The 27,941-nt window shown below is 45.7% G+C and overlaps 1 protein-coding gene across 1 annotated transcript in view; it reads right to left on the bottom strand.

The window, feature by feature from the left end:
* EIPR1 (EARP complex and GARP complex interacting protein 1) overlaps window positions 1–27,941 on the bottom strand; it is a 139,097-nt gene that overhangs the window by 26,253 nt on the left and 84,903 nt on the right. The window contains exon 4 of the mRNA XM_046663357.1: window positions 23,890–24,046. Within this exon, the coding sequence (XP_046519313.1) occupies window positions 23,890–24,046 (157 nt within the window). The remainder of the gene's footprint in view (window positions 1–23,889; window positions 24,047–27,941) is intronic.

Below are 27,941 nucleotides of genomic sequence, written 5' to 3'. Positions count from 1 at the left end.
GAATTGCGAGAAACAAACGTTTCTGTTGTTTAGGCCCCCAGTCTGTGGTGCTTTGTGACGGCAGCCCAGGCAGACTGAGACACTCGCCCACATGTCTTCCCATGACTGCCTGAGGAACGGAGAGCTGACCAGTTCCAGACAATGAGACGTGAAGGGGCCTGTGTGGGCTGGGTCCTAAGGAGGCACAGGAGAGATGCTGCGATTTTGGAGAGGATGCCCACATGTTCTGTAGCCACCTCCTCACCAGCCCAAGGATGCGGCCAACGTCCTGGTGGAGATGGGAGGGCAGAACTGAGAGCAGAGCAGAGAAGGAGTGTCATAGCCCCGAGGTACCAGGCTCAGAGTCGGCCTGCCTGTGCTATCACATAATTTCCTTACATTTCAGCCAGTTTGAGTCATGTTTCCCATTATCTGCAGCCAAAACCATCCTAACTGATACAATGCATATTTGAATAACTAAAGACCAAAAATCATAACACCTCTGCAGTAAAGCTGTGAAGAGATCAAGAAGTTTTCAGTCTGGTCACAAGTATGGATTTCTGTCTTCCTTGATGAAATTCTTCAAGCGCTTATAAAGAGGAGAATTTCATTTCATGTACTCGAACCCGTGAGACACTGAAGACATCAGTAAGGACCCGCACGACTTCTTTTTCAAACAGAACACAATACTAATTGATTGGGGGGCGTCCTCAGGTGCACCTCCCTCATACCATCTTTTCAAGACTGTCAATGGAGCTATTATTACTTTTAATCACAACATTAATACAATTCAAAACCACAATTTCTTTCTCATTTATAGTTTAAGAAACGCACACAGAGTTCATAGCACTATGACCACAGGTACATCACTCCTACATCAGACAAAGAGCTTACTCTATCTTTCTAATAATAGCAATGAAAAACGACAACATCCAGGAAACAAAATCAAAACACAACACCTGGAAGAGAGGTCAAGAAGTTTGGTTCTGAAATCTGCTGCTCCTATTTTGTTAAAATAACAGCCAATTCTAATTTTGAAGTCCTCTCTTTAGAGGGAGATGAGCAGACGTCTCTCAGTAGCCTGTTTTCACAGGTACACTTACGCGGAGTTCAGGCCGCCGACAAGAACACCCCAGGGAAATGCAGACGGGGGAGGAGGAGGAGGACAAGGGCAGTCTCGTCCTGGAGAGGACAACGTGTCTGCCTGACACTTTCTGTCTTGGCCCGCTCAGGCTGCCATAACAAAATACCAGGACCAGGCGGCCTGAACAGCGGACATTGATCTCTCACAGTCTGGAGGCAGGAAGTCCAAGACGGAGGCGCCAGCACGGCTCTGGGAGCCCCTTCCTGTGTTCTCACACGTCAGAGAGCAGGGAGAGGAAGCTCTCGTGTCCCTTTGATAAGGGCACCACTCCTCTCGAGAGATCCACCCTCGTGACCTAATTACCCCCCCAAAAGCCCCATCGCCAAATTGGAGATGAAGGTTTCAACAAGTGAATTCGGAGGGGACCAAAAAATGCAGTCCATACGCTATATATTAGGGGCAATAGATTTAGACTGGTTTATAGGCTTCTCATCAGGTCTCATTTAGAAGTTATGCACGCCCCCACCCCCAACACACACACCCGAAACCAGGACGAGGGATATCTACAAGGCTATGGCCATGAATCCAGGGACAGCGAGTGCCCAACACAGTGTGAGCAAGAGTGCGGTCATTGCACGGATACACGGAATTTTTAACAGAAACTCCAGAAAGCCAGAGATTCCCATGTAACTAACAAATCACAGGATAAGAATTAGCCAGTTTGATGACAAAGACTGAAGACCTACTTGTGAAACAAAGTGAACAGCTTACGGATCATCCACGCCTTTCCCACAGACAATTTTTAATGACGCACAAACATTCATCTCGGCTACCTTCTTTGGTACCATGAATATCTGAAAACGGCTTCTCCAGCCGGATTAAAGGATTCTGGAGGGTAGAATCAATTTATCAAAACTCCTATATTCTCCACAGTGGCGAGCAACATTTGGGGTACATGGCACTTGACACTTGCTCATGAATTCTAAGGAAGAGGGGAGAATTCCATCTAAGATTAGAGAAGCTGCATTAAAAAATGAGACCATTTAAGTACATTTAGTTAACCATTAGTAAATTAGGGTTTGGAAAATAGCCAACAACCCTAAAATAAGAACAACGAGAAAAAGCTTTAAAGGCTTCTGAACAATCAAACTCCACGCAAGAAGGCTCAGGTGCTGGTTTCGTATTTTAAGTCGCAGCATCCATCAAGCTGTCCTCAGAAGTTTCCTTTACCCTGCCATTTGCCCACAGTTCTAACATATTTGGTTATTTGACTTCTAAGTCTACAGGAGAACAAAATCGCGGATTGTAAGAGGAGAGGGGCTGTTTTAAGCAGGAATGTGGGTAACGGGGCAGCCGTCACACCTCTTTGCACCCTGCTTACATCCGTGCTCTTGGCTTGGAAGGACTCACAGAAGGAAAATGTCCACACTTCCTAAAGCAACCTACAGATTCAACACACTCCCTATCAAAGTCCCAGCAAGACTCTTCACAGAAATAGAACAAAGAATCCTAAAATTTACATGGAACAACAAAAGACCCTGAATAGTCAAAGTGATCCTGAGAAAAAAGAACAAAGCTGGAGGTATCGCACTCCCTGATTTCAAAATATAGTACGAAGCTACAGTAATCAAACAACATGGTACTGGCAGAAAAGAGACACAGATCAATGGAACAGAACTGAGAGCCCAGAAATAAAACCACACATCTACAGACAGCTAATTTTCAACAAAAGAGCCAAAAACATACAATGCAGAAAGGAAAGTCTCTTCAATAAATGGTGTTGGAAAAATTGGACAGCCACATGCAAAAGAATGAAAGTAGATCATTATCTTATACCATACATAAAAATTGATTCAAAATGGATTAAAGACTTGAATCTAAGACCTGGAACTGTAAAACTTCTTGAAAACATAGGCAGCGTGCTCTTTGACATCAGTCTTAGCAATATCTTTTTGAACAGCATGTCTACTCAGGCAAGGGAAACAAAGAAAAATAAAGAAATGGGACTATATCAGACTAAAAAGCTTCTACACGGCAAAGGAAACCATCAACAAAACAAAAAGACAACCCACCAACTGGGAGAAAATATTTGCAAATCATATATCCAATAAGGGGTTAATTTCCAAAATATATACAGAACTCACACAACTCAACAACAAAAAAACAACCTGATCAAAAACTGGGCAGAGGATACAAACATTTTTCCAAAGATAATTTACAGATGGCCACCAGGCGCATGAAAAGATGTTCAGCATCACTAATTATTAGGGAAATACAAATCAAAACTACAATGAGATATCACCTCACCCCATCAGAGTGGCTATTATTAAAAAGATAAGAAATAAGAAGTGTTAGAGAGGATGTGGAAAAAAGGGAACCCACATACACTGTTGGTGGGAATGCAAAATGGTGCAGCCACTATGGAAAAGAGTATGGAGATTTCACAAAAAATTAAAAATATAAATAACATATGATCCAGCTATTCCACCTCTGGGTATTTATCCAAATAACATGAAAACACTAATTCAAAAGACATCTGCACCCCTATGTTCATCGCAGCATTACTCACAACAGCCAAGACTTGGAAGCAACCCAAGTGCCCATTGACAGCTGACTGGATAAAGACGTGGCGCACATATACACAACGGAATGCTACTCAGCAACAAAAAAAGACAGAATCGTCCCATTTGCAACAACATGGACAGACCTTGAGTATATTACACTAAGCAAAATAAATCAGACAGAGAAAGACAAATATCATATGATTTCACTCACATATGGAAGATAAACAAACACATGGATGACGACAACAGATCAGCGGTTACCAGAGGGGAACGGGTGGGGGGAGGGTGAAAGGGATGATGGAGGGAAACCAGGTGATGGTGGTGAACATGATGCAGTCTATACAGAAGCCAAAGTATAATGATGTACACCTGAAATTTATACAATTATAAACCAATGTGACCTTAGTAAAATAAAAATTTAAAAAGCCATTTCATGGCAGATACCCAGGCTCTGAACGTCACAGGAAGGGCGACAGAGGCAAACACCACGCACACTGCCAGCAGGCAGGATGGCCTCTCCAGCCCACTCCCAAATCCCCACAGGCCCCGCTGGCTGCCAGGATACATCCCCAGGAGAGTGGGCTCCACCACAGCTGAGAAATCCTCTCCCTCCACTCCCAGACGGTGGGGGGTTACACCCTCCAACCCCCTGAGCAATGCCGGAGACATGGGGGGTCAGGTGCACACGTACATGATGGCCCAGGTACATTCTCAAGCATTTATAGAGTCAGGTGCACATGCACACAACAGCCGTGGTACATTCAAGAGCATCTACACTGAGTCAGGTCCATGCGCACGTGATGGCCCCAGTTCATCCTAGATCATCTGTGGAGAGGCAGGTGACACGCACAGGACAGCCCCAGTACATTCTGGAGCATGTGTGACGGGGACTAGGGAGTTTCAGGTCAATGCCAGGTGCCCATGAAAACCCGTTTTCTCTCATGTCTTTTTGCTTAGTAGGACGCATGCATGCACATTTGCGTGACTATCGATTCCAAAGCTATAGAGAATCCAAACTGATTCACACGCTCGCCTCCGAAACCAAATCAAACAGCCACAGACGTTCTGAGGAAGTGGCGTGCTTCCACCAACACTCTTCCTCCAGACACAACCACGGGCAATTACACCTTCTTCCCCCGACTCTAAGAAAATGGGTCATTTTCGTCTAGTTTCGTTCCAGGAGTGGAAGGAAAGGAGTGAAGAGGGGGTAAAGGATTTCCCTCAGGAAATCATGGTTCTCTATTCCTCTCATTTTCTTTTCTCCTCATCCAACAGATTTTCTTTCTGCTTTTGAATGGGCCAAGGGATGTATTTCTCTGAGAGAAAGCTTATGCTTCTCAATAACATTATCAGAGGAAACAATCAAATGAATTTCAAGTGGCTGTGGAAGTAACTTTGTATCTAAAAAGGGAAAATATATAATAATTCAAAGAGAAGCAAAAAAAAAGCTTAAAGAACACAGGAGATAACAGTGATTTGCTTTAGAAAATAACTTGGCTTTAAGTTCTTACAGGTGAAGATTTTAAAAAATGCTTCATTTCCGGGGGAACAAAGTTTCTTGCCACTTCTGAAGGTCACAGTGAATATATAAGGTTGTAACAACAACTGCAAGGAACACAGGAGAATGGAAGGTAAGGTTCTTGGGAGGCACCACCTGCGACTTCTGGCCTGAGGCCCCAGACCACCACACACTGAAAACCCGGGGCCTGGGGGCCTGGGGGCACAGTGGTATCACGGTTGGGGCCTTTGGAGAGACCGGGTAAGACTCACTCTTGCTAGCGGTCTATGAAACCAACTGCCCAGAAAAGGTGTGCTGAGTTTCCAGAAAAACAGTCAAGTGTGGCTATGTGTTTTCAGAGTGGTAACAGGCAATTCCCTAACAATCACGGCTCTGCAATGCCCAGTTTCCCAGTGGAGATGCATGTCAGGCAAAGAGGGGTGGGTCCAGAGAGAAAACTCACAAGGACCTGAACACGAGAATATTGGGATCCTATGACTTCCAGCAACCTGAGGCTGCAGGAGGAGGGCTATCCTCTGCAAGGACCAGGGCTGAAGCTGGAAGCACTTCAGTCTCTTCAACAAAATAAATTGTCTGTGGAGTAGGGTAAAGAGATACAGGCTTCTGGAAGGCAGCACCTACTTCTTACTCTACCTAGTACATCCGTTGGGGCTTCACTGAAACACCACTTCCTCCAGGGAGCTGTCCCAATCCCCCAAGACCACACGGACTGCTCCTCGTCTGTCACAGCACCAGCCTGCACTGCCCCTCATACTTGCTGCCTACTGGTCATCAGTCATGTCTGGCTTTCTGGCTAGACTATCAATTCTCCATGAGCACAGACTCTCCTGCTGGGACATGCCAAGCACCCAGCACAGGATCTGACCAGCACTTGAGAGGCACATGAGAGGCACTCATTAAACAAGTGCTGAAAGAAGAATTAATTATGGTTCCTCTTAGTGTGTGTCCTGTGCATTCTATAATGCATGAAATATAAAATTGGAAAAAGATTCTATTTATCAAGTATACTCAGTGAAGATTGGTCCATTGTAGAACCCATTCAAGAGGGTTTGCTACTTAGTATCAAAAGGACCTCACTATGAAGAGGTCTTGCTTGTTAATCAAGTCTCGCGAGGACCGCTGAAGACAGATTAGAGCACTAAAGCGGAGCACAGAAGGAGCCTCCGCGGACGCCCTCTCTGCCCGTTGTTCTCTCTCTCTATTCATCCTGACCCTCTGAAATCCACCCACTGCTGTCTTTGGGCAGGAAACCGCACCGCGGCGACGAAGCCACAACTGAAATGTCCAGCTTGGACCCCCGTGCCACGTGTACCGCCAAGGGCTTCTCTAACTGTATGGCCCTTTCACCCTAAACTCTAAATGCACCAAAGAGAATGCGGCTGCACCCTGCCCCATCTTTTCTGTCAATGGTGTTGCAATTCTCCTGGCAATAAAAACTCTGGAGTAATTTTTTCACATTTCTCTATCATTCTCAAACTCTATATACAAACCAATAAAGCTTGTTGAATGTTATGTCTAAGGTCTCTCTGACTTTACTTCAGTCTAACCCACAATTTGCCCTCGGCTCATTATTTTCTACAGCTCGTCTGAAACAGTCTTCCTCGGTCCACCTCCAAGCGTCTGCCATATGCCAGGTTTACACAGGACACTGTCACGTCCACCCTATTTTATGATGTGGTCACTCAACTGGAAGGATTCATATTTGGGTTGTGAGCTCTTGTCTCTCCAACCAGCCTCTGTTCCTAACCGTCTGGTGGGGGCGCTCAGTGTAAAGGGCTGGACCGCAGTGGGGAAGGATCCAGGCCCTGCTGGCAGTCACATGACCCATTAACAAACCTGCTGTGCATGTGAAACAAAAGGGTGTCACAACACAGAACCCATCTGGCGTGCACACCGAGGCCATTCTGCCTGCTGCCTGCTCGCACACACAGCCCTTCAGCTGGCCAAGTGTGGCGGCGCCCTCACTGACAGTCAGCTCCTGAAGTCAGTGCACGGGACCTGCCCACTCACAAGACCCCAACATCAGAGGTCCCAAGTCCTTAGGAGCTGGCATTGCCAGCATCATGACTCTCGAGACCCCTTTCCTCCATCAGGAAGGTGGACTTGCCCACTCTGAGGGTTGCTGTAAGAGTGACACGACTTACTCCTGAGTTCCAGCAAATCAGCGCTCCTCAAGCGGAGGCTGCAATCCACCAACGGGCCACGAGGCCACCTCAGGGAGCGTGAGCAGAATGGGGTAGACACCGTGCTGGCACGTTTTCAGGGTAAACAGTGCTGTGTGAGACTTTCATTTCAGCCATGTCCATATATGTTTACGGGGGTCATGAGGTGAAACTCTCTCCTTCTGTAGGTGCCGCCAAGAGAAATCTGGAGACTAGTGCTGTCAGCCACCGACACTGGTCTGTTTTAGTTATTTAAGCACTTCGGCTAGAACTTCCTTTAGAGTGCCTTGCATTCTTTTTGCCTTTTTCGGGAATGACTGAGCACACAGCCTGCCTGATGACCCATTCCCACACTCTGCTCCAGCACAGGGTGCATTCACACTCCTCCAGGGATACAGAGCTGTTGCTGCGTGAAATGGCCCTGAGTTGTTGGCCTCTTTTACTGGGGTGGGCTTTGTGATAACGGAGTCTGCAACAGCGCCGACGGCTGTCTACTACCCCTCGGCTACTGCACGTGTCCTGGCAGCACCGGCCTCACTGCCTTGTAACTGAGCTTGAGCAGCACGTCCACTCCTGACGGACAAGTATTAACAATAAGTAGTCCTACGTGGTCACTGGAGGAGCAATCCTGAGTAAAATACACGAAGCCATAGCCCTTGCCTTCGTGAAATCTTGTTTTAAGCTGTATTATTTATATTCTAATTTAAAGTCATATATGCTCATTAGAAATTTTTAAACTTTAGAAAATCCAAAGTCTCTTGTATTCCCACCGAGTGGAGATAACTGCTGTCCAGGTCTTTTCTACACAGACTGACATGAGTAATAGGATCATAAGTGTTACTTATGGAAATGTGGTCACACGACTGCAACTTGCTTTTTTTACTTAAAATATATCCTGAGTAACTTTCCATGCCAAATAGATGCAACTCTTTCCAAAGGCTACACTGAATTAATTAAAGGATTTCCCTGACTTTTTAATCCAAGCCCCGGCTGTCGGACATTTCAGCTGCTCCCAATTGTTCACCACGAAACACATGAAGCCCTGGGGTCCTGGAGGGTACTTCCGGCGGGGGTTAGGATACCCTCTTACAGCAGTGACTCTGGGTCAAAGAGAACACATGGTCCCAAGGTCTTCCCCAAGAGCACCTTTCCCCACGTTCTCATTGGCGCTAGCTTTTAGCCATAATTGGATCTTGGCCTTTCTGACAAGAACTCCCCACCCCCACCCCAAAGGCCTATCTCTGATGCTTTAATTTGCATTTCCTTGATGTACATCCTGGCAAATGTGAATTGGCTGCTACTATTTCTTGTTCACCTATGACATTTTTTGGAAGTCAAGCTAAGGAGCCTTCGAAGGAAAATTTGCTGACTTAAAACGACCAGTTCTTCATCATGTTCCCTCTGGTTCCTTCCAAAACACGAGTCCAGGATGGGGGAAGAGGGACAGTCACCAGAGAAATCACTGACTTCTCATTTAGAACTTCATCAAATATACTGAAATGGAAAACAGACTCATAACATTACTCACAATATTAAGCAAAATACATCATTTGTCCAACAAAATTTAAAAATTTTCATTAAAGTCAGGAGTCAATATTCTAAGCACTCTGAGCAGGCGTCAGCAAACTTTTCTGTAAACGGCTAGATATACGGGCCATTTTAGGGTGAACTACTCTGCTCTGTCATGTAGCACAAACGCAACCACAGACAAGACATAACCACGTGGTTGTGGCTGTGATCCAGAGAAACTTTATTTACAAAAATAGACAAGAGGCTGGATGAGGCCCAGGGGCCATGGTGGGCACAGGCCGGGTGCTGGCCCATGTTATTGCTAGACCAACAAAACAACATTAGCAGGAATGAGGAACCCTTCATTTATTTAGAATGACATATTTTTGTTGAGTCTTTTACCAATAAACTGTGGTTTATGCTGCTGAGAGTCAGACTGAAAGTATCCAATACATGGTAAATTTATTCTGAAACTGAAAAGCTGATTCCACTCTAACCCACTGGCTCCAAACCTGTCCACCGCACCATTCAGAATCCCCACTTTTCCCTCTATTGTCTTTCTTTATTTAATGACTGGCGTGGATGCCCAAAGTGGGCAGGTGCTCCCTGTGAGGGGAAGATATCACATGGGAGGTAGTGTAGCACAGTGCCACCAGCCAAGGCCATGTATCGAGATGCTCAGATCAGGGTGGAGAATCCCAACATGAGGGTCACAGAAAGCCAAGGCTCAAAGGCAGCCTGTGACCCAGTCTAGGGACAGGATGGTCAATGCCCAACATGGGAGAAAAGAGAGGGCCCCTCCGTCACCTTGCATCACACTTGGTCAACCCTGTACAAGCGTAATGTGTTGTAGTAAAAATAAAAACTAAGAAAGAAAAGAAATTTTAAAAGGCAGCGTTCCCAAAGCCAAGGCTGCTCCCTGTGAGCAGAGCTGAGAGCCCAGCGTCTGCAGCCTCTTCTCAAGTGCTGCCTGTGGCCGCTGAGACTCCCACCTAGGAGAAGACAGCTCTGGGTATGGAAACCCAGGGCCTGGGAGAAGGGGTCACTCCTGCAGCCAGAGGTCCACATGCTCCAGAAGAGAGCCTGAAACCTCAGAGTTTAGCTGACCAGCAGGTACCTGGCCTGAGAGACTTGAATCCTCATAAAAACAGCTTTCTCTTTCATAAAATGTGAGCTAAGAATTTCAGCAAAGTAATTCTTATGCAATTTAAGTGCATGTATGCTTTGTTTTGTTTTGTTTTGTCTCCTTCTGCTGAGGAAGATTTGCCCTGAGCTAACATCTCCTGCCAACCTTCCTCTTTTTTTTGTATGTGAGCCACCACCACAGCATGGCCACTGACGAGTGGTGTAAGTCTGCGCCCAGGAACTGAATCCGGGATGCTGAAGCAGAGGGCACTGAACTTAACCACTAGGCCACTGGGGCTGGCCCACATGTATGTTTTCCACTGGCAACTTAGAACATCTTAAGGCTGACACACGAATCCAAAATTCAGCTTGGGAAACGTCAATCAAGAAAGGAAAAAGAAATGAACATCTTTGATGACCATTTACCTGTTAATAACTCACTTCTCTCTTCAAAGACTTCCAAGCAAACTGAGCATCACAATGACTTTTAAAAAGCCGGCACTTCGGGCACGACAGGCAGCATCCCTCCGGCTCTTCCTTCCCATCACCCCAGCCATTCTCCGTCTGCAGACCAGGAGGTGCTTGCACCTGCGCACCAGCAGGTGGTCCTTAGTTTACACAGCCTGTTTCACCAAAGGCATCCTTTACACACACACGCACACACCAAACAACAAAACCTCTCTGTGACTTGTGGAGGTAACTGGCAAGAGGCTTGAGCGGGAAAGTTCTTCGGGTTCCTGCCACGGAACTGCCTAAATTTTTAAGGTACCTGAGAAGAATAGAAAACTTCTAGTGCTTCTGTAACTAAAGCTCTTCGAATTAGGCTCAAAATGGACTTCTTGTTTCAGGTCCAAGTGATGGCAAATTTTAAGTAAAGATTTGATGCATTATAAGGTAATTTTAAAAGGTTTATAACAGACACAAATGAACAAAGTTACCAGAAAGTAAATAAAAATCCTCTTTTGAGCAATAATCCTTGGCATCAGCCAGAATTCCTGGTAGACACGGCCCACGTCGGCCTTTGGTCCACATGTACAGAACGCCCACCGGAAAAGGAAGAGCCTTTTGCTGCTCTCATCTGACCCACGCACCCGAGCTGAGTCTAAGGCTGGGCTTTCACAGCAGACCTTCCTCTGGCGAGAACTGGGTGAAGACTTGTGTGGAGGAAAGGCCCTCTTTGCCAGATGAGCACTGGGGATCGGTTCGGCGACCCTGCCACTCCTGGGACGTGGCCGTGGAGCTCCAACAGCGCTGCAGGCAGCTCGGGCCATGCTCAGCAGGTGCAGCCCTGGCGAACCTTCGCGGGCACTCTCCTCCCCACTGCACCAGAGCCGACCGACAGGTGGGCCCTTGTGCCTTCCTCCATTCACAACTGGGGAACAGACATGGGAAGGTGAGCAACCTGCCCAAAACTGCATGGCTGCAAATGGCAGAGCCGAGCGTCAAGACAAGGGCTAGACTCTAGAACCTCAGATCTTAATAAGACCTGAAAGTTCATCAGTTTCAACAAGCTTCTTAGCTTCAGTATCACAATTAGGCAAAATAAATAAGGGAATGTTATCTGACACCGTAAGAGTTAAGAGCAGCTAATGATACTGACTATTGCTATGATGACACCTTTGAGAAAAGCACAGCCAGGTAATCGTTATTTCCTTCCAGTGTCTTGGCCCCTGTGACTGCCCTTTATAAAGACACATGCAAATGCATCTGAGAAGTGGTTCCATGAAGCGATCCCTACGCACACCCACAGGGAGAAGGAGCTTGAGGAAGAACCTCCCAGAAAGGTAAAGCAATGAATCATTAGCCCAAAGAAACAACATCTAACTTTCCAGCATGAAGAGATTTTTAGACTAAACACACTCACACATGCAAGTAAAAACCCAAGTGCATCTAAGGTCGACGGTCGAGAGCAGTGACATGTAATGGATCAGCAAGGTCTGTGGCTAGCTTGCCAGAGTCTGAATCCAGCTCTTGGTGCCTTAATCCTCATGCTCTGATTTCCTCCTCTGTCCAGTGGGGATCATAGTCGTGTGCCAACATGATAGGTTTGTGAAGATCAAACGAATCAATATTTAGAACACTGCCTGCACATGGCAGGTGTTCACTAAGCCATAGGTTTTATTGGATGCAATCAGATCTGTGCTTCTGAGAATGGGCAGGGTGCTGCCCTGCAGGGGGATTTGGGAAAGGGGGGGTATCTTCTGGTTTCCAGTGACTGGGAGGGCAGTATGTTGGCAGGTGCAGGCTAGATGTCCCACATTGTGCAGACAGTCTCAACAATAGACTTGTCCCATCCCAAATGTCAACAGCCTTCCTTTGAAAAACCACCAAACCTACTTCGAAATTTGGCTGGAACATGAAAATTTCCACCTTCACATGCACCAAAAGAATTCCATGGAGATTTTATTTTAAGAAACAAACCCTCCAGGAGAAGTCAGAAACTCGACTCTATCTGCTCTGAAAGGCATCAAGACCTCCTCACGTTTTGTGTCCCACCCACTTCACACCAGCAGCTTGGCTCCGGGATCGGCAGCATTCCTTTCTGTAGCACTGGGTTTTCCTTTGGTGAACTTCCATCCAAGTTACCAGGCCTTACAGGACTTCCCCCCAGAGGTCTGACAACACTCCAGAACTCAGGACTTACTGCCACATGCGCCAGAGATTCGGCTCCAGAACCCGGTACCCCAGGGCCTGCGGATGAGGTTTCTCGCTCTGGATTGTTTTTAAGGTTAACACACAAAATGGGAAACCTGCCTCATGTTCTCATTCTCTCTCTGTCTCTTGCCATCTTAGTCCCAGGGACGTTAGGTCCCTACATGGTCGGCCAGAAAGCATCTGATCAGACGCTGGCCTTGGGGTGCGGCAGCGTCGGCCTCCTCCTCCCACCCTGGGCAGGACAGCCTTGCTCAGGGCATGGTGCTGCTCCCTGCCGGGCACGCGGGACAGGGTGAGCGTCAGAGACTGAGGCAAACCCCAGAGGAGGGACCTTAAGCCAAGCTTCAAAATAAGCTGACGAAGGAACAGATGAGGACAAGTCGGGAAGATGCCAGTTTACTGTGAAGCTCGCTTCACTGGTTCCCAATGACACACACACACAAACAATGATGCCAGGTGAGCTGGAGCTGAAGCCTTTATCTGGAACCTAATGCCACACGTGCCCGAGAGTCGAGCCTTCATGCTCAGCGTCCTCTGTGCTGTGAGGAAGGTGCTATGAAGAATTTTCTTCTTCTCAGAGGAAATGCCCCATTTGGAAAGTTGACTGAATAACTTCAAGACATGAACTAAGGCATGTCTTTAAATATTTGCTATTTATTTCCAAGGCGATTTAAATTTGTAATCTCTGATTTATATGAATTTACAGACAAAAGGAACAAACTCGCCTTTTACACGTTGCAAGAGTTAATCTTCCCATATTTATTAGATGACCCAGAGAGTCCTAAAGCAAAAAAGAGGAGGAAATACTAGGTACCTCAGAAAACTTAGATTAACCTGTCTCTAACAGTCTGTTAGCTTGCCTTGAGAAACACCAGATGAAGGAGAAGGCCGCCAAGCATCCTCGCATGATGACAAAGTCCACGGCTGTTTCCCTCTGCGGTCAGTCTCAACTAGGTTTAGGATGCGGGCAGAGCACCGAAGGAGAGTTTGGAGAGGTTCTAAAAGGAAAAGACAAAAACCAACACAGACAGCACACAAAACACACTGTTTCCAAGTGAGAGACACAGTCTAGTCTCTCACCGCCACCTCACACCCTCACTTTCCACTACAGAGCAATGAGAGATGCTACAAGAAGACGAGCAATGGGGTCCAGCATCTACACTCGTCTGCCTCACACCCTCACTTCCCACTACAGATCAATGAGAGATGCTACAAGAAGACGAGCAATGGGGTCCAGCATCCACACATGTCTGCCTCACACCCTCACTTCCCGCTACAGAGCGATGAGAGATGCTCTAAGAAGACGAGCCATGAGGTCCAGCATCTGCACACGTCCGCCTCACACTCTCACTTCCCACTACAGAGCGATGAGAGATGCGATAAGAAGACAAGCCATGGGGTCCAGCATCTGCCTACTTCTGGTGAAGGCTCTGATCAGGACACGCATATTCCAAACCCAACACCACAGGTGAGTCTGGCCAGCTCACTATTAAAAACTATAAGAAGAGCAAACAAAACCCCACACGTACAAACAAAGAAGAGTGGATAAAAGCTGCCATCAAACAAAAAATAGGATTAGAGGATCTACAAGTAAAACCAGAATGCCCAAGTGTACTTTCTTGGCCATTACGCGAGGTGACTGCATGTCCTGATCTGCTGGACAGGCCAGCAAGATTACCACCACAGCCCTTTTGCTCGTGATTTGCTCCATATCCCAGTCCCCGTGCCAGCCTTGGGCACGCCTTCCTGTCTGTCAACCTACCCTTGGCTTCCCAGCTCTAGTTCTCTCACCTTATTCCTTTCATACACTTGCCTTTTGTCCTGTAACTTATATTCATGTAAGATGCTTCGATAAACAAACCAAGTCTTTTGTTTTCTCTAGGGTGGTGTAAAACCAAACACTGAACAAAGATCCCTCCTGAGGAGAAGCATTCTAAGACGCTCACGCAGACTGTCTGTAAACGAGACTGCATACTGAGTGGGGGCCCCGTCAGCGAGGAAAGCTACCATGCATGGGGGCCCCATCAGCGAGGAAAGGTACTGTGGATGGGGGCCTGTCGGTAAGGAAAGCTACTGTGGATGGGGCCCGTCAGTGAGGAAAGCTACTGTGGATGGGGGCCTGTCGGTGAGGAAAGCTACTGTGGATGGGGACCCGTCGGTGAGGAAAGCTACTGTGGATGGGGTCCCATCAGTGAGGAAAGCTACTGTGGATGGGGGCCTGTCGGTGAGGAAAGCTACTGTGGATGGGGCCCGTCAGTGAGGAAAGCTACTGTGGGGAGGGCAAGTTCCCTGGTATCTCATTATCTATCCACAGTGACACATCTGAAAATAACCCGTTACTTTATGGTAGCAATCCTACAACCACATGCGTCTGTAACAGACCTTGGAATAACTGGAGTATGCAAAGTGCAATAAAAGGAGAAATTCCATTTTATCATGGATCATCACCATGGAACTAGTGCTATCAACACAAGAAAATAACCTAGAATTCTGCCATACTGCTACTCTAAACTAAGTTTATTTCTTTGTTCATAAAAATCATCCACTTTTCTACTTTCTCACACTCCACCAGTGAATTTGGAGGACATAAAATTATATTAACAAGTCAAGACCAAGCAGCTACAGCTAATATAAGTGTGCTATGTTCCTTCAAAATCACTGAGACAAAAATCTAAGAAAAGGGACGGCTCTGTAAATAAACCCGAATAAAAAATCTAAACTTCTTTGAGGCCCGTAATAGCAGGAACAATGGTTCTAATTTGGCAGGTTTCACGCTGATCAAACAAAATACCTACTTCTTGTCTTCAGTTAAATGACTCCACAATGAAGGATTCACACTCTGGATTCTGGCACCTGGGGTGAGGACGGCTCGACGGACACTAGGAATTCTTAAAACAACCTCAATGTGGAACTAATTTAAATTCACACAATCTGCCCATCTTATCTATTGCCCACAGCCTTGTAGGGTGGGAATGGGGGTGCCTTGATTCCACCAACAGGGTGGTACAACTCCTACAACGATGGAAACCACCACAACATGACACGCATGAGGCAGCTGCTTGAAAATAAACATTTCAGTACAAAAGAAATAAATGCTCATGTTGAGATGATTCGCTCCAATTCCATTCTAAAACTCATCAAGTTTACTATTTTACTGAAAAAGGGAAAACCTTAAGGAAGAAACATATCTATTAAGTCATTGGTGATTAAGTCCCTGGTTACCAGTCAAATTTTGAAAACCATCTAAAGAAAGAATGTAACAAATTATTTCCCCAGCTTATATCTCCCTCTCTTAAAACATACAGATATGGCAATCTAGTTAATTTCTTCTTGCTTGAAAATTCACAATAGAACGCAGGATAGCCTCTCACGAGTGCCACACAGATTACGAAAAAAAGACTTTCCCCGAGTTCCACCATTACATCAAGAAGCATACTGATCAAATCTGTGGATGTAAAAGTTCTTGGTGGCTGTGCCATGTGGAAGATCTCCAGCGACAACTGCGCTATGTGCTGCCTGGTACCCCTTTCTGAGATGAGTCTCTGCAACTTTTGGCCCTCGGTGACTTAGTTATTAAAAGTCTGTGTTTATTCTGACATCTCCCACCTGCACAAACTTGCAGCTCCATCAACCAAATGACTCTATTTACAGTCAGACAAACGGCACAGGGCAGATTCAGGCTGGACATGAGGGGAAAGGTATTTTTTTCTTTTGGGGGGAGGCTAACATCAGTAGTTAACAGGCTAAGGGAACGCTCTGTGGTGTATGTGCACAGCTCCACAGAAATAAGCACTGTGACATCTGGAATGCAGAAGTGGAAAGAGACCCGTTCATAGAGCAGAAACACAATGGCGCTCACCACCGAGACCTCTACTCCTCAGAAGCTTCCCTCCGGTGGGAAATGCTGGAGGGTCGGGCATCTATCGCAATCTTGGGGCAGATGTGGGTGGTGAGGGACACACCTGTACTGGCCAACCCCCGGAGCAGAGCTCCGTGCCAGAGCCACCACTGTCCTGTCCTCCAGCCCTAGAGACAGCCAGGGCAGAGCTGGGACCCAAATGATGAATTTGGGTCCTCTGAATGATAAATTTGTGCCAGCCCTAGTCCAGAGGTCCCAGCCGCTCCTCCTCAAGGCAGACGTCATCCTGACCCATGGAGGAGAGCAGGCTGACTGCCCACAAGCTCTGCACCCCTCTCCTCGGCCAGTTCAGCAAGTGCAACCTTCTGCTCCCTGGGTCTTCCTGGCAACTCAGAGAGAGCTTGAAACCAGAATATCTTTTGAAATAAAATTCTGAATAGAAGTTGGGGCTTTCCTCTTCTTCTCCTCCTCCCCACCCCTTGGTTTTTAAACAAAAGAAGAAAAACCAACTATAGTCAAAAATTCTCATACATGGAGTTAGTACACCTTCAAGTTTAAACTTTTAAAATTATTTAAACCTCAAGGTTAAATAATCACCAATAAAACCTTACAAAACAAATTCTCCTAAACTCTTCTATTGGATACACTGGTATGTCTCTCTGTCCAACATGTTCTGGGAAACACCCATTTGGTTCATAAGAGGATTGAATGAAACATACTTTGAACCATATTATTTAAAGGAAAGGTGGACTAAAATCTTAGAAAAGATATGAATTTCTCCTGTAACATAAATGACTATCTACACTTTCTGCACCGTACGTTCAGATTTTCATATCTGAATCTTCCTAGAGTAAGTCATATCTGCATATTGCATTTTACTTTTTTCCCATCATCACCCTTTCTCACTTAATTTAATAACATTTACATAGGGCAAGGGAGACTCTGACAACCACTCCCCATTTTACAATGGAGACTTTAAACAAACTTGAACGAAGAAGACATTTTAATATTATCCTATAATACCAGAAGATTGTTCCTTTCCTACACAAAAGAAGGGATGTTAGGCATCCTTCTGGGCTTCTTTAAAGCTAATGGACAACTTCAGTGGTGAGCTAGGACCCAGGGAAACCGCTGCTGGGTGCAGTTTTAAAAACCGTACATCTACGTACATCTAGGCTGGGTGAAAGCAAAGAGCACATCCACGAACCTTATAAAGTCTGATAAATCTTCAGAGATGGCGCTTCATAATCACTGAGAATTGTCTACCATCATTAACAGTAGAATCGTATCAAAGGATCTCTGAAAACTTCAAACATATTTTCTTAATTATCCTCAACGACAACTTTCGCAAGATGTCAAGGATAACTATGAATTTACTCTGTAACATTCACCTAAGTCAATTTCCACTGTTCTATCCTACTGAACTAAAAAGGAGGAAGACAAAAAGAGACATGAGGCCAAATCCTTTTTTTTTTCCTGGACAAAAGACCTCAAGTATTCGGTGGACCCACACTCACTGCTCTTCTTTCACCTCCTCTCCAGTCTCAACACCACGGTTTATGCCGTTTTCTTTCTTCTAATCATAATCTTAACAGGTACACCCACTTTCCCAAGTATCCCTAAATACCTCAGACTGCCTGGCATTTCAGTTTGATATTTATCTCTACCTACAACAAAGAACTTTCCCCTCAAGAGCTGGCTTAGGAAGCAAGGTCAGCTGGCCACTGTGTGCAAGTGTCATGGGCATTTGGAACGCCATTAGAGAAATACTCAGTGTGTCCAATGCAGTGGGGCTAACCCCAGCCCATCACGGGCTCCTCCACACTCTGGGTGGTGGCAGTGTGAGTGGGGAGGAGGCTGCAGTGGGGCTAACCCCAGCCCATCACGAGCTCCTCCACACTCTGGGTGGTGGCGGTGTGAGCGGGGAGGAGGCTGCAGTGGGGCTAACCCCAGCCCACCACGGACTCCTCCACACTCTGGGTGATGGCGGTGTGAGCGGGGAGGAGGCTGCAGTGGGGCTAACCCCAGCCCATCACAGGCTCCTCCACACTCTGGGTGGTGGCGGTGTGAGCGGGGAGGAGGCTGCAATGGAGCTAACCCCATCCCACCACGGACTCCTCCACACTCTGGGTGGTGGTGGTGTGAGTGGGGAGAAGGCTGCAGCTAACTGTTGTTAAATTTGTTTCCATCCCTTGAAAGTCTCATTTTCGTAACTTCTCCTTTAAAGGAGATTTCCATCATCCATGAAACACAGCAGTTCGTGTGACTACTCTCGATGCACCACTTGGGCAATGGAGCACACCAAGAATATACTGGAGTTTCTATTATTTTGACTTTGCTTCCACTTGCTGGCAGGGAGCATTAATCCTCAGCTAAGGTGCATCACTCTTTAACAGCTGGAAAGCCTCTTCATCATCAAAGGGCGATGGAGAACCATAAAATTACCCTGTTGTGGCTAATCAGCCCTGGAGCCAACAGCGATGAGGGTGCACTGCGGAGACTCGACCTCACAGCCTCACGGTGAGCTGACACAAGAGAACGGCACTCTCAGAGAATCATTGTCTCCTTCCTCCCTCCTCTGTAGACTTCCTAGAAACTTCTTTATCAGGGCTCCCAAAGCCGCTGGTATGCAGAGGAGACAGTACGTGCAGTGCCAGGGGGCAGCAGAGAATCTGGTGGGCCTGCAGCCCCCTGCTCACTATCGATGCACATACCACATATGTTGGTAAAACGCATTACCTGTCAGGCTAATCACCGACCCACGGAGAAGCCTACTCCTTTACAGAATGACCACACAATGCAAAAGGGAGAGCTGTAGAAGGCTCTTCAGAGTCCTTCCTCACTCACTCCTGAGAAGCAAAAGTGTCAGCTACGTGTGTGACATGGGATTAACTCTTCTCCCCCTTTTACCTCAGCTTCTTTAACAAAATAAGGTAGAATTTTATTAATTTTACTTACTCATCTAGATCTCATCTTATTCCAGAAAGAATTTAAGGCAGCTAACAGATATAACCTGAAGTACGATGGGATGGACACACTGAAAATGGCTGAAACACCACAGTTTGGTAAAAGCATCCCCAAGGTCAGTCCAATGCCCATGCATCCAGCCGTGGCTGAAGGGATGTCACCCCAGGAGGCCTCATCTGAATGATGCCACATGGCCATGTCCCAGGTGAGGTGCTGCCTGGGCAGAGCAGTGGTGCCACTCACTTCAGTGCTCAGGCACAGCGCACAGAGGGTCACGAGTTATTACATGGTTTATTAAGGAAAAAGGTATGTGGCACTAAGCAAGTACGAAAGAGAGGCCCTGCATCTAATGAATTTAGAGCTGGAAAGAAGATCTGAGATCCCTCACCATCACTCCCATCTCACACATGAGAAAACAAGGCCCAAACAGACATGACTCGCCCAAAGACAGCGAGAACGAGCTACAGATCTGCGGGCAGGGCCCAGGCCCACCTTTTCTTCCACAGTCACCACACACTGCCCCAAGGAGCAAACCAAGAGTGGAGAGGAGAGAGGATGCTAGAACATAAGGTGGCTTTGTTATCTGAAAAATGAGGAATTCTCCTAAAAAAGCACAATTTATTTATATCATCCAGAAAGAACTCACTAGGAGATGTGTGAACATTCTTAAAACGTATTCTGGTGAAGATGTGTTTATACTCCCAAATCAGAGTGTGATGACTACAAATGGGTCCTTTTGCTTATTCAGAAGGGAGGTAATTCTGGGGGCATGTGTGGGGTTCTGGGGTCAGACCGCCTGGCTATGAATCCCAATTACACCATTGAGGAGGAACTAACCCTGGATGCATTCTCTTTACTCTCTCTGGACTGCAGGTACCTTATCGGCAACAATCCCTACTTTATAGGGTCATTGTGGGAAATAAACAAGGAGAGGCATGTAAATCCTCAGAACGAACCCATAGTCACGGCTCAATATCATTACTGTGGCTGCAGTTCATTCCTTGTCTCTCTCAAACACACAAGTGCCTGCTGTGTGCCAGGCACTGTCCTTGGTGCTGAGGATGCAGCCTGTAAACTGACAAGGCCTCCGCCCCAGGAAATCAACCTACAGAGAAAGAGAGCATGAAAGCAGAGAGTGGAAGGTCAGGCAGTGATAACTACCATTAAGAGAGATAAAATTGGGTAAAATGACAGGAAGGCGTGGGTGGGGTGGAGCAGTGATTATTTAGAGAGAATAAGAAGTGATACTGAGCCAAGACACTGACAGCTCTTTCATCATCACAGGAGCTAGGTGGCGCGGGCATGGAAGGCCCCTCTAATTCAGCCAGGGACCTGCATCCCCACAGAGTAGAATTGAGAGAATTAGGCCAACAAGGGGCTGAGAAGTATGTCACACCCACCCCTTTGCTGCCTTATTTTTATTACGTATCCTAACTAATATGGTAAGTACCACAGAGATCCTGCCATGGGACCATCATGACAACTGTGCAACATTATCTCCTTTTCAGGAATAACAGAAAGAAAAAATAAACAAACAGGACTACATCAGTCTACAAAGCTTCTGTAAGGCAAAGGGAACCATCAACAAAATGAAAAAACAATCCACCAACTGGGAGAAAATATTTGCAAATCATCTATCTGATAAGAAGTTAATTTCCAAAATATATAAAGAATACATACAACTCATCAACAAAAAAACAAACAACCCAATCAAAAAATGGGCAGAGGATGTGAGCAAACATTTTTCCAAAGAAGATTTACAGATGGCCAACAGGCACATGAAAAGATGTTCAACATCACTAATTATCAGTAAAATACAAATCAAAACTAGAATGAGATATCACCTCATGCCCATCAGAATGGCTATAATTAACTAGACAAGAAATAACAAGTGTTGGAGAGGATGTGGAGAAAAGGGAACCCCCATATACTGCTGGTGGGAATGCAAACTGGTGCAGCCTCTATGGAAAACAGTATGGAGATTTCCCAAAAAAGTAAATATAGAACTACCAAGAGATACTCTACTTCTGGGTACTTATCCAAAGAACATGAAATCAACAATTCAAAAAGATACATGCACCCCGATGTTCATCACAGCATCATCCACAACAGCCAAGACATGGAAGCAACTCAACTGCCTATCAATGATGAATGGATAAAGATGTGGTATATATGCATACAATGGAATGTTACTCAGCCATAAAAAAAAAAAAAATCCTGCCATTTGTGACAACACGGATAGACTCTGAGGGTATTACGCTAAGCAAAATAAATCAGATGGAAAAAAGGCAAATACCATATGAGTTCACTCACATGTGGAATATAAACAAACAAACATATAGACACAGAGAACAGACTGGTAGTTACCAGAGGGGTAGGGGTGGAGGGAGGGAAAAAGGGGTTAAGGGGCACATATGTATGGTGATTAATAAAGAAACTAGAGTATTTGTGGTGAACAGGATGCAGTCTATTGCAGAAACTGAAATATGATGTGCATCTGAAATTTACACAGTGTTATAACACTTTGAACAATGGCAGCAATTCCAGAAAAACAGCATTCCAAGGTGAATTTGAGAAGGACAGTTTAATTTGGATGGTTTAAATATCAACAATTAGTTCCTAACAAGTTCATAGGTGTGTGACACAGGGATATGATCAGACGTAACATTTCCCTCTGACATTCATTTCCCTGAAACACACATGGACAGGCATGGCTTGCTTTTCTGAAGGCACATTTGATGGAGTATTTGAACCTAAGTGGGCAGTTGGGCAAGCAGACCAACAGCCCCTCCCGTAGCTTTGCGTTCATGCAGAGAGTTCCCTCCTCTGAGCTTACCCTACTTCTGTAATCGCCAAAGGCATGGACACCATCTGTATACATCAACCTTCCCAAAATGATGCACGCCTGAACTGTGCCTTACTCGCTTGCTCCCCTAGTGCCACTGCATGTCCTGGAACACACACACACACATACATGCACATGTGTGCACACAAGTATGCACACATGCTCTTGCACCCAGACACATACACGTGCAAATGTTTGCTAGGAAATGACGTTACTGTTTGAAACGTGGAACTCTTAATAGTGTCATGTCATTTGCAGGGACATGCTCTGCACTCAGGGGGTCCAGACAACCCCACCCAGGGACTGTAGGACTCTTCATCTGCGTGCCCTTACTCTGCAGGACGGTGCCTGACACGTGGGCAAGGAGAACTCACCACTGCCCTAGCGGCAGTCTGACAATCACGAGCATACACCTACTACAAACTAATACACAAAAGGCCTTCCAGAGCCACGAACCACGTGGGCCTGCGGCTCTGCTCTCCTCCATTACTCAAGACCCACAGCTGGTGACGGAAACTGGCATCAGTCCCAGCTCCAAATGTCACCTCCTAAGTGAATCCCTCTTCAATTCCTCTAGTAAAAATTAATTACTCCTTCCTCAGGGGGCCTGCAGCACACAGTTCATAATGATTTCAGTGAATGCACAGCCTACCCTGTGTCTTGGTTAGATGTTTACACCATGGGTCTCCCACAAGAGATCACGACTCCTTGAGGCCGGGTCCCCCGACCTGTCACCTTGGCGTCCCTGGAGCCTAGCAGGTGTGAGTAGCAGGTGCTTAATAAGTATCTGTTGGATTAAATTTATTTAATTGGTAGAGCTGACTATGACAGAATTGACTGTAGAGGAGATGTGGCTCTCTTTCTCATGCACACACACACACACAGAGAAATGTTACTGTATTAAATGAAACAATAATCACTGTTGTATTTGTAAACACCCATAACAACATTATGTTTCCAAAGTCCCTTCTAGAAAGCACGGCTTCTTGAATTTGCTGAAGCTTCAATGACTTGAGAGATGAGCTGTGAGCGTTCTGAGGAGGGTCCCTGGGTACCACAGTGGGTACAGCAAACCCTCCATCACAACACACAGGCAGCGACTGGCCAGGGAGCCCTAATGAATGGTGGTGGCATCTCTCTGCCCTCGATACTGCACGTGACATTTGGGGGAAATAAATACAAGATGAAGACATGGCAGGACTGGGGACAGCAGCACACATGCACAGTGCATCCATATTTAGTCCACAGAAGAAGAATTATAAGCTTCCAGCCTGAAGTCACAGTGTCTTTACAAGCTAAGAAGCAACCTGACACAGCAGTGCCACACAGGGCCCGCCTGCTGTCATCCTGGCAGGGACTGGCGCAACACTGACTCTGGAAGAAAAGGAAAACGGACGCAGGCCCTTCACTATACATGCAGCAGGGTTTCTGTAAATGTGGCGAATCTAGAAAACAACTGGGACTACAAAGAAAAGCAAGCAAGCAAGCAATTTATACCACCATTTTAAAAGAAAGGAGAGGTTTCAGTGTGCACCACGGCTTCTGCAGTGTGAATCTGCACAACTCCACACTGTCTAACCTTCAGGCTCGTGCTGGGCGTATGAAATATGCAGAAGCCTACCAGGCCATGCTGCCGTGGGCTGTGTTGTCAAGGTGACAGAGCAGCTCCAGGGTATGCGCAGTGCTGGATGAATCGTCAGGGGACTCGTGGCTGCCTGGTTCCAATTCCTTCGGCATCCTCCACACAGCCGCACACGTCAGGACTTTGCTGTCTGAAGCTAAGCAACAGAGGATAATGTCAGCAGAGCATGGTGTGCGGCACATTCCGCAGACAGCGCACCAACACCCACCCAGATCCAGAGGCAGGGCACATCTGCTCTGTAAAATATCTAACATCGCGGGGAGCAGAGAGAGCAGAGAGAGGGCCATGGGCCCGGGGTCAGCCAGCAGAACACGCACTGCTCACAGTCAGCGACCGCTTAACCTGCTGCTTCCTTGTTTGAAACCATCTTTCTGTTTCAGAAGAAAATTTAATTTCCTCAAAATCGATTTCCTTTCATTCTTCTTCAAACGTTTTTCAAAACAGCCAGCAAAATGGGAGAAGGGGTGCACTAAAGATATACAGTCATGCGCCGCTAACAACTTTCCGGTCAACGACGGACCACATACACGACTGTGGTCCCATAAGATTGGTCCCACACAGCCTAGGTGTGCAGTAGGCTATGCCATCTAGGCTTGTGTAAGTACAAAATATGCTGTTCACACTATGATGAAATCACCTAACAACGCCTTTCTCAGAACGCGTCCCTGTCGTTACGTGACGCACGACTGTAGTCACCACAAATGCAGCTCGGGTCAGTCTAAGGTTGGCACTGAACGGATTTTTCCTTACGGTTCTGTGAGAGCATCGTACACAGGTACTAATAAGCACCCTGAGCAGCACTCCCTTTGGAAACAGTGTCCAAGGTGGTGAGTCTACAAGGCCCCGCAGGCTGAGCACGCATGCGGTCTGGCCGCGCCCTGCCTTGCCTGGCAGAGAGTAGCCCAGTGCCCAGTGTGACACTTTGCACTGCTCCACCAGCCACACAGGCACAGCGTCTCCTCCAAACATCAGTATCCTTGCACGCTCCTGCTGGTGGCTGCCCAGTAGCCCCTCAGAGTCCTGATACTCTTGATTTTTAAGATGATCTGGGAATATGTGCATTCTTAGAGCACCCTGAAAAGCCACTTCATGGATAAAGAGACCAAACTTAGATGAGAAAGCCTGGGGTCACTTGTTTCCAGGGAACGGGCCAGGCTCTGGGTCTCTGTCCCTCTAGAAAACTTTTCAATAAGACAAAAAGACAAAGACACAAAAATCAGATTTAATATTAGGTGATAAAAACTGAATCATAAATTCCTAAATCTAAATGCTTTCAAGTTTGCTTTCCAGTTAGTTCCAAACTGCATGTGTGCTAATAAACATCTTCTCCTTTTAAACACGGCATTAATAAATGACGATAAAACAATGAACAGTTTTCAACGTTAAGATAAAAAGAATTGTAGAACAAGAAAGAACACCTCGTGAGTACTATTTCCTACACACAAAATAAGAAACAACAAGGGACCAGACGCTGCATTAGAAAACGCCCCACTTATTAGCTACAATGTCCTTCATTCTGAACACCAACAAGTCAACCAGGAAATACGGCAGCAAAGACCACGGGCAAAACTCCTGGCTTCACGGGTAACATTATTATTACTGTGATCACCACGACTATATAACAAGTGGAAGGATCAGGAATTCAACCGTGGCTTCCGGATCCAATCTCAGTGCTCAGGTCATGCACCTCGTAGGGTCTGAACGATATGGAACCGTGGCTAAAAGAAAAAGAATCACGTGTGCCATATATATACACTTAATGTAACATTTCCATTTTAACTATGAAAATGTAGCACACAATGGCTTCTGTCTACATGAGAAATTAATTTTTTGCTGAAATTTTCAGTTACATAGTCTTTTTGCAGAGCCTCTGAGATTGGCAATGGCACTCTCAAAAACATGAGAATAACCAAAGAGAGAACTGGCAACTTTGAGTGGAAAGAAGAAATGAATGCCGGAAACTTCTACCCAACAGACGCACAGGTTATACTGATCTTCCCAAATGACAAAAAAAGAAATGTCTAATCCGAAAAGTGATGGAACTAACAAAAGTGAGACCTAAACTGTGGCTTTACTGCAAAATGAATGAAATGCACAAAATGACAGAAGGTATGGGATAGTAAAAATAGCTATTATATGGAAAAAATAACTAGTGGCAGATTCCCCTTGAACAAATTCCTTCTTTGGAGAATTTGGTTCAGGTGTCAGGAAAATAGCTCTCTTCATGTAACCGCCTGCTCCCCCAGCAAATGTAATAGTTAAAGGTGAAATATTAAATGCTTTCCCCTTGAGAAGAGGAAGGAGACAAGCACGCTTTGTATTACCACTTCTAGCTAACATTATACTAGAGGTCCCAAAGACTTCAGGATGGCAAGAAAAAAAAACAAAGGTATAAGAATAGAAAAGGAGAAATAAAAATACCATAACTTGCTAAGGATTCTGTGTGTAGAAAAGTTTAAGATAATCTAGACTATACTATTAGAAATAAAACGGAATTTAGCAAAATTGTAAACACAAAGGTGATATATAAAAATCAATTGCATATTCGTAGATTAGCAACAAAAACTTAGAAGATGAAATTTGAAAAAATATCAATACTAGCATTAAAAAATCAAATATCCAATAATATCTCAAACTAAAGATGTGAAAGACCTGTACGTGGCAAAACATGCTGACAGACAGTACAGACCTAAATAAATGGACAGGTATACCACGTTCATGGATTGGAAGCTTCACTACTGTAGAGCCCGTGAGCCTCAATCAAAGTTCACCAAGCTCTTGGGTAGAAATCAACAACCTGCTTCTGAAGTCGTAAAATTTACATGGAAGTGTGAACTGCCCAGATAGGCAAGAGAGTCATGAAGAAGAAGACTAAAAGTGGACGATTTACAGATCCGGTGCCAGTTTAGCACTGGTACACAAATAGATAAACAGCCCAGAGAAAGGAAAGGAAGCCCAGATAGACCTTACAAAGACGGTCACTTGATTTACAAGGAAAATGCCACTGCATTAGAGTGGACAAAGGATGGTCTTTTCAATAAAAAATGCTGGATAAATTCTATATCCATATGAAAAAATGAATTTGTATCCTACCTCACAACACACTCAAAAAATCCAGATAGACTGAAGATCAAAGTGTAAAAGATAAATAACACAACTTTTTCTAGAATACATAGTAGAATATCCTCACAACCTCGGGAGAAGCAAAGATTTCCTAAACAGGGCAGAAAAAACACTAATCACAGAGGAGAAGATGGACAACATAGGCCTCATTCAAATTAAGAACTTCTATTCACCAAAAGACACTAAACTGCGTCAAAATTAAAGACTTCTGCTCTTGGAAAAACATTGTTTAAAAATGGAAGGAAAACTGGGAGAAAATATTCATAATACATATGTCTAACAAAGGATTTGTATCCAGAATATTTAAAGAACTCTTACAACTTAATAATAAGACAAATAACTCAATTTTTTTAAATGGGCAGAAGACTGAATCAGACACTTCACAAAAGAAACATATAAATGGTCACAAGGTCTGAGACCTAAAGTGTCATCACACCCTGTTAAAGTGGGGACATTTGGGGGCTAGCTAATAAATGAATTCCTGGACAAAGCCTGGTCACAGTAGATCCACTGGGTCTGTGGATCCAGCAGGTGGTCATTTCCATGGTCCATGAATGCAAAATGGAACCGACATATGGCAGGTGGCAAAATGCCCCTATTGGGTCTGTGGTCTGTGGGGTTAGTGGGAAGGTCACGTGGTAGCCTCTGACACTGGCCTCCCATCCTCACCCTGTCAAAGAGCAGTGGAGACACGTGCCTACTTTAAGGGTCTAGGGCATGAAGGGCTGGGGCCTGTTCAATTCGCTGTCTGGCCTCTGCAGAAAGTGACGGGGTCCTGGTCAATGACTGTGAGCTGGTATCAACTCAACTCAGTGGAGGCCCCACTCACAGCTGTGGCGCCAGGAACCAGATATTCCTGCATGGTCCTGTGTCCCCAACAGGAGAACACATGGGCCTGGGAACCAGAT

Source organism: Equus quagga, chromosome 5, assembly GCF_021613505.1.
Source record: "Equus quagga isolate Etosha38 chromosome 5, UCLA_HA_Equagga_1.0, whole genome shotgun sequence".
NCBI classification, from domain to species: domain Eukaryota; kingdom Metazoa; phylum Chordata; class Mammalia; order Perissodactyla; family Equidae; genus Equus; species Equus quagga.
This window is presented reverse-complemented; position numbering and strand designations above follow the sequence as displayed.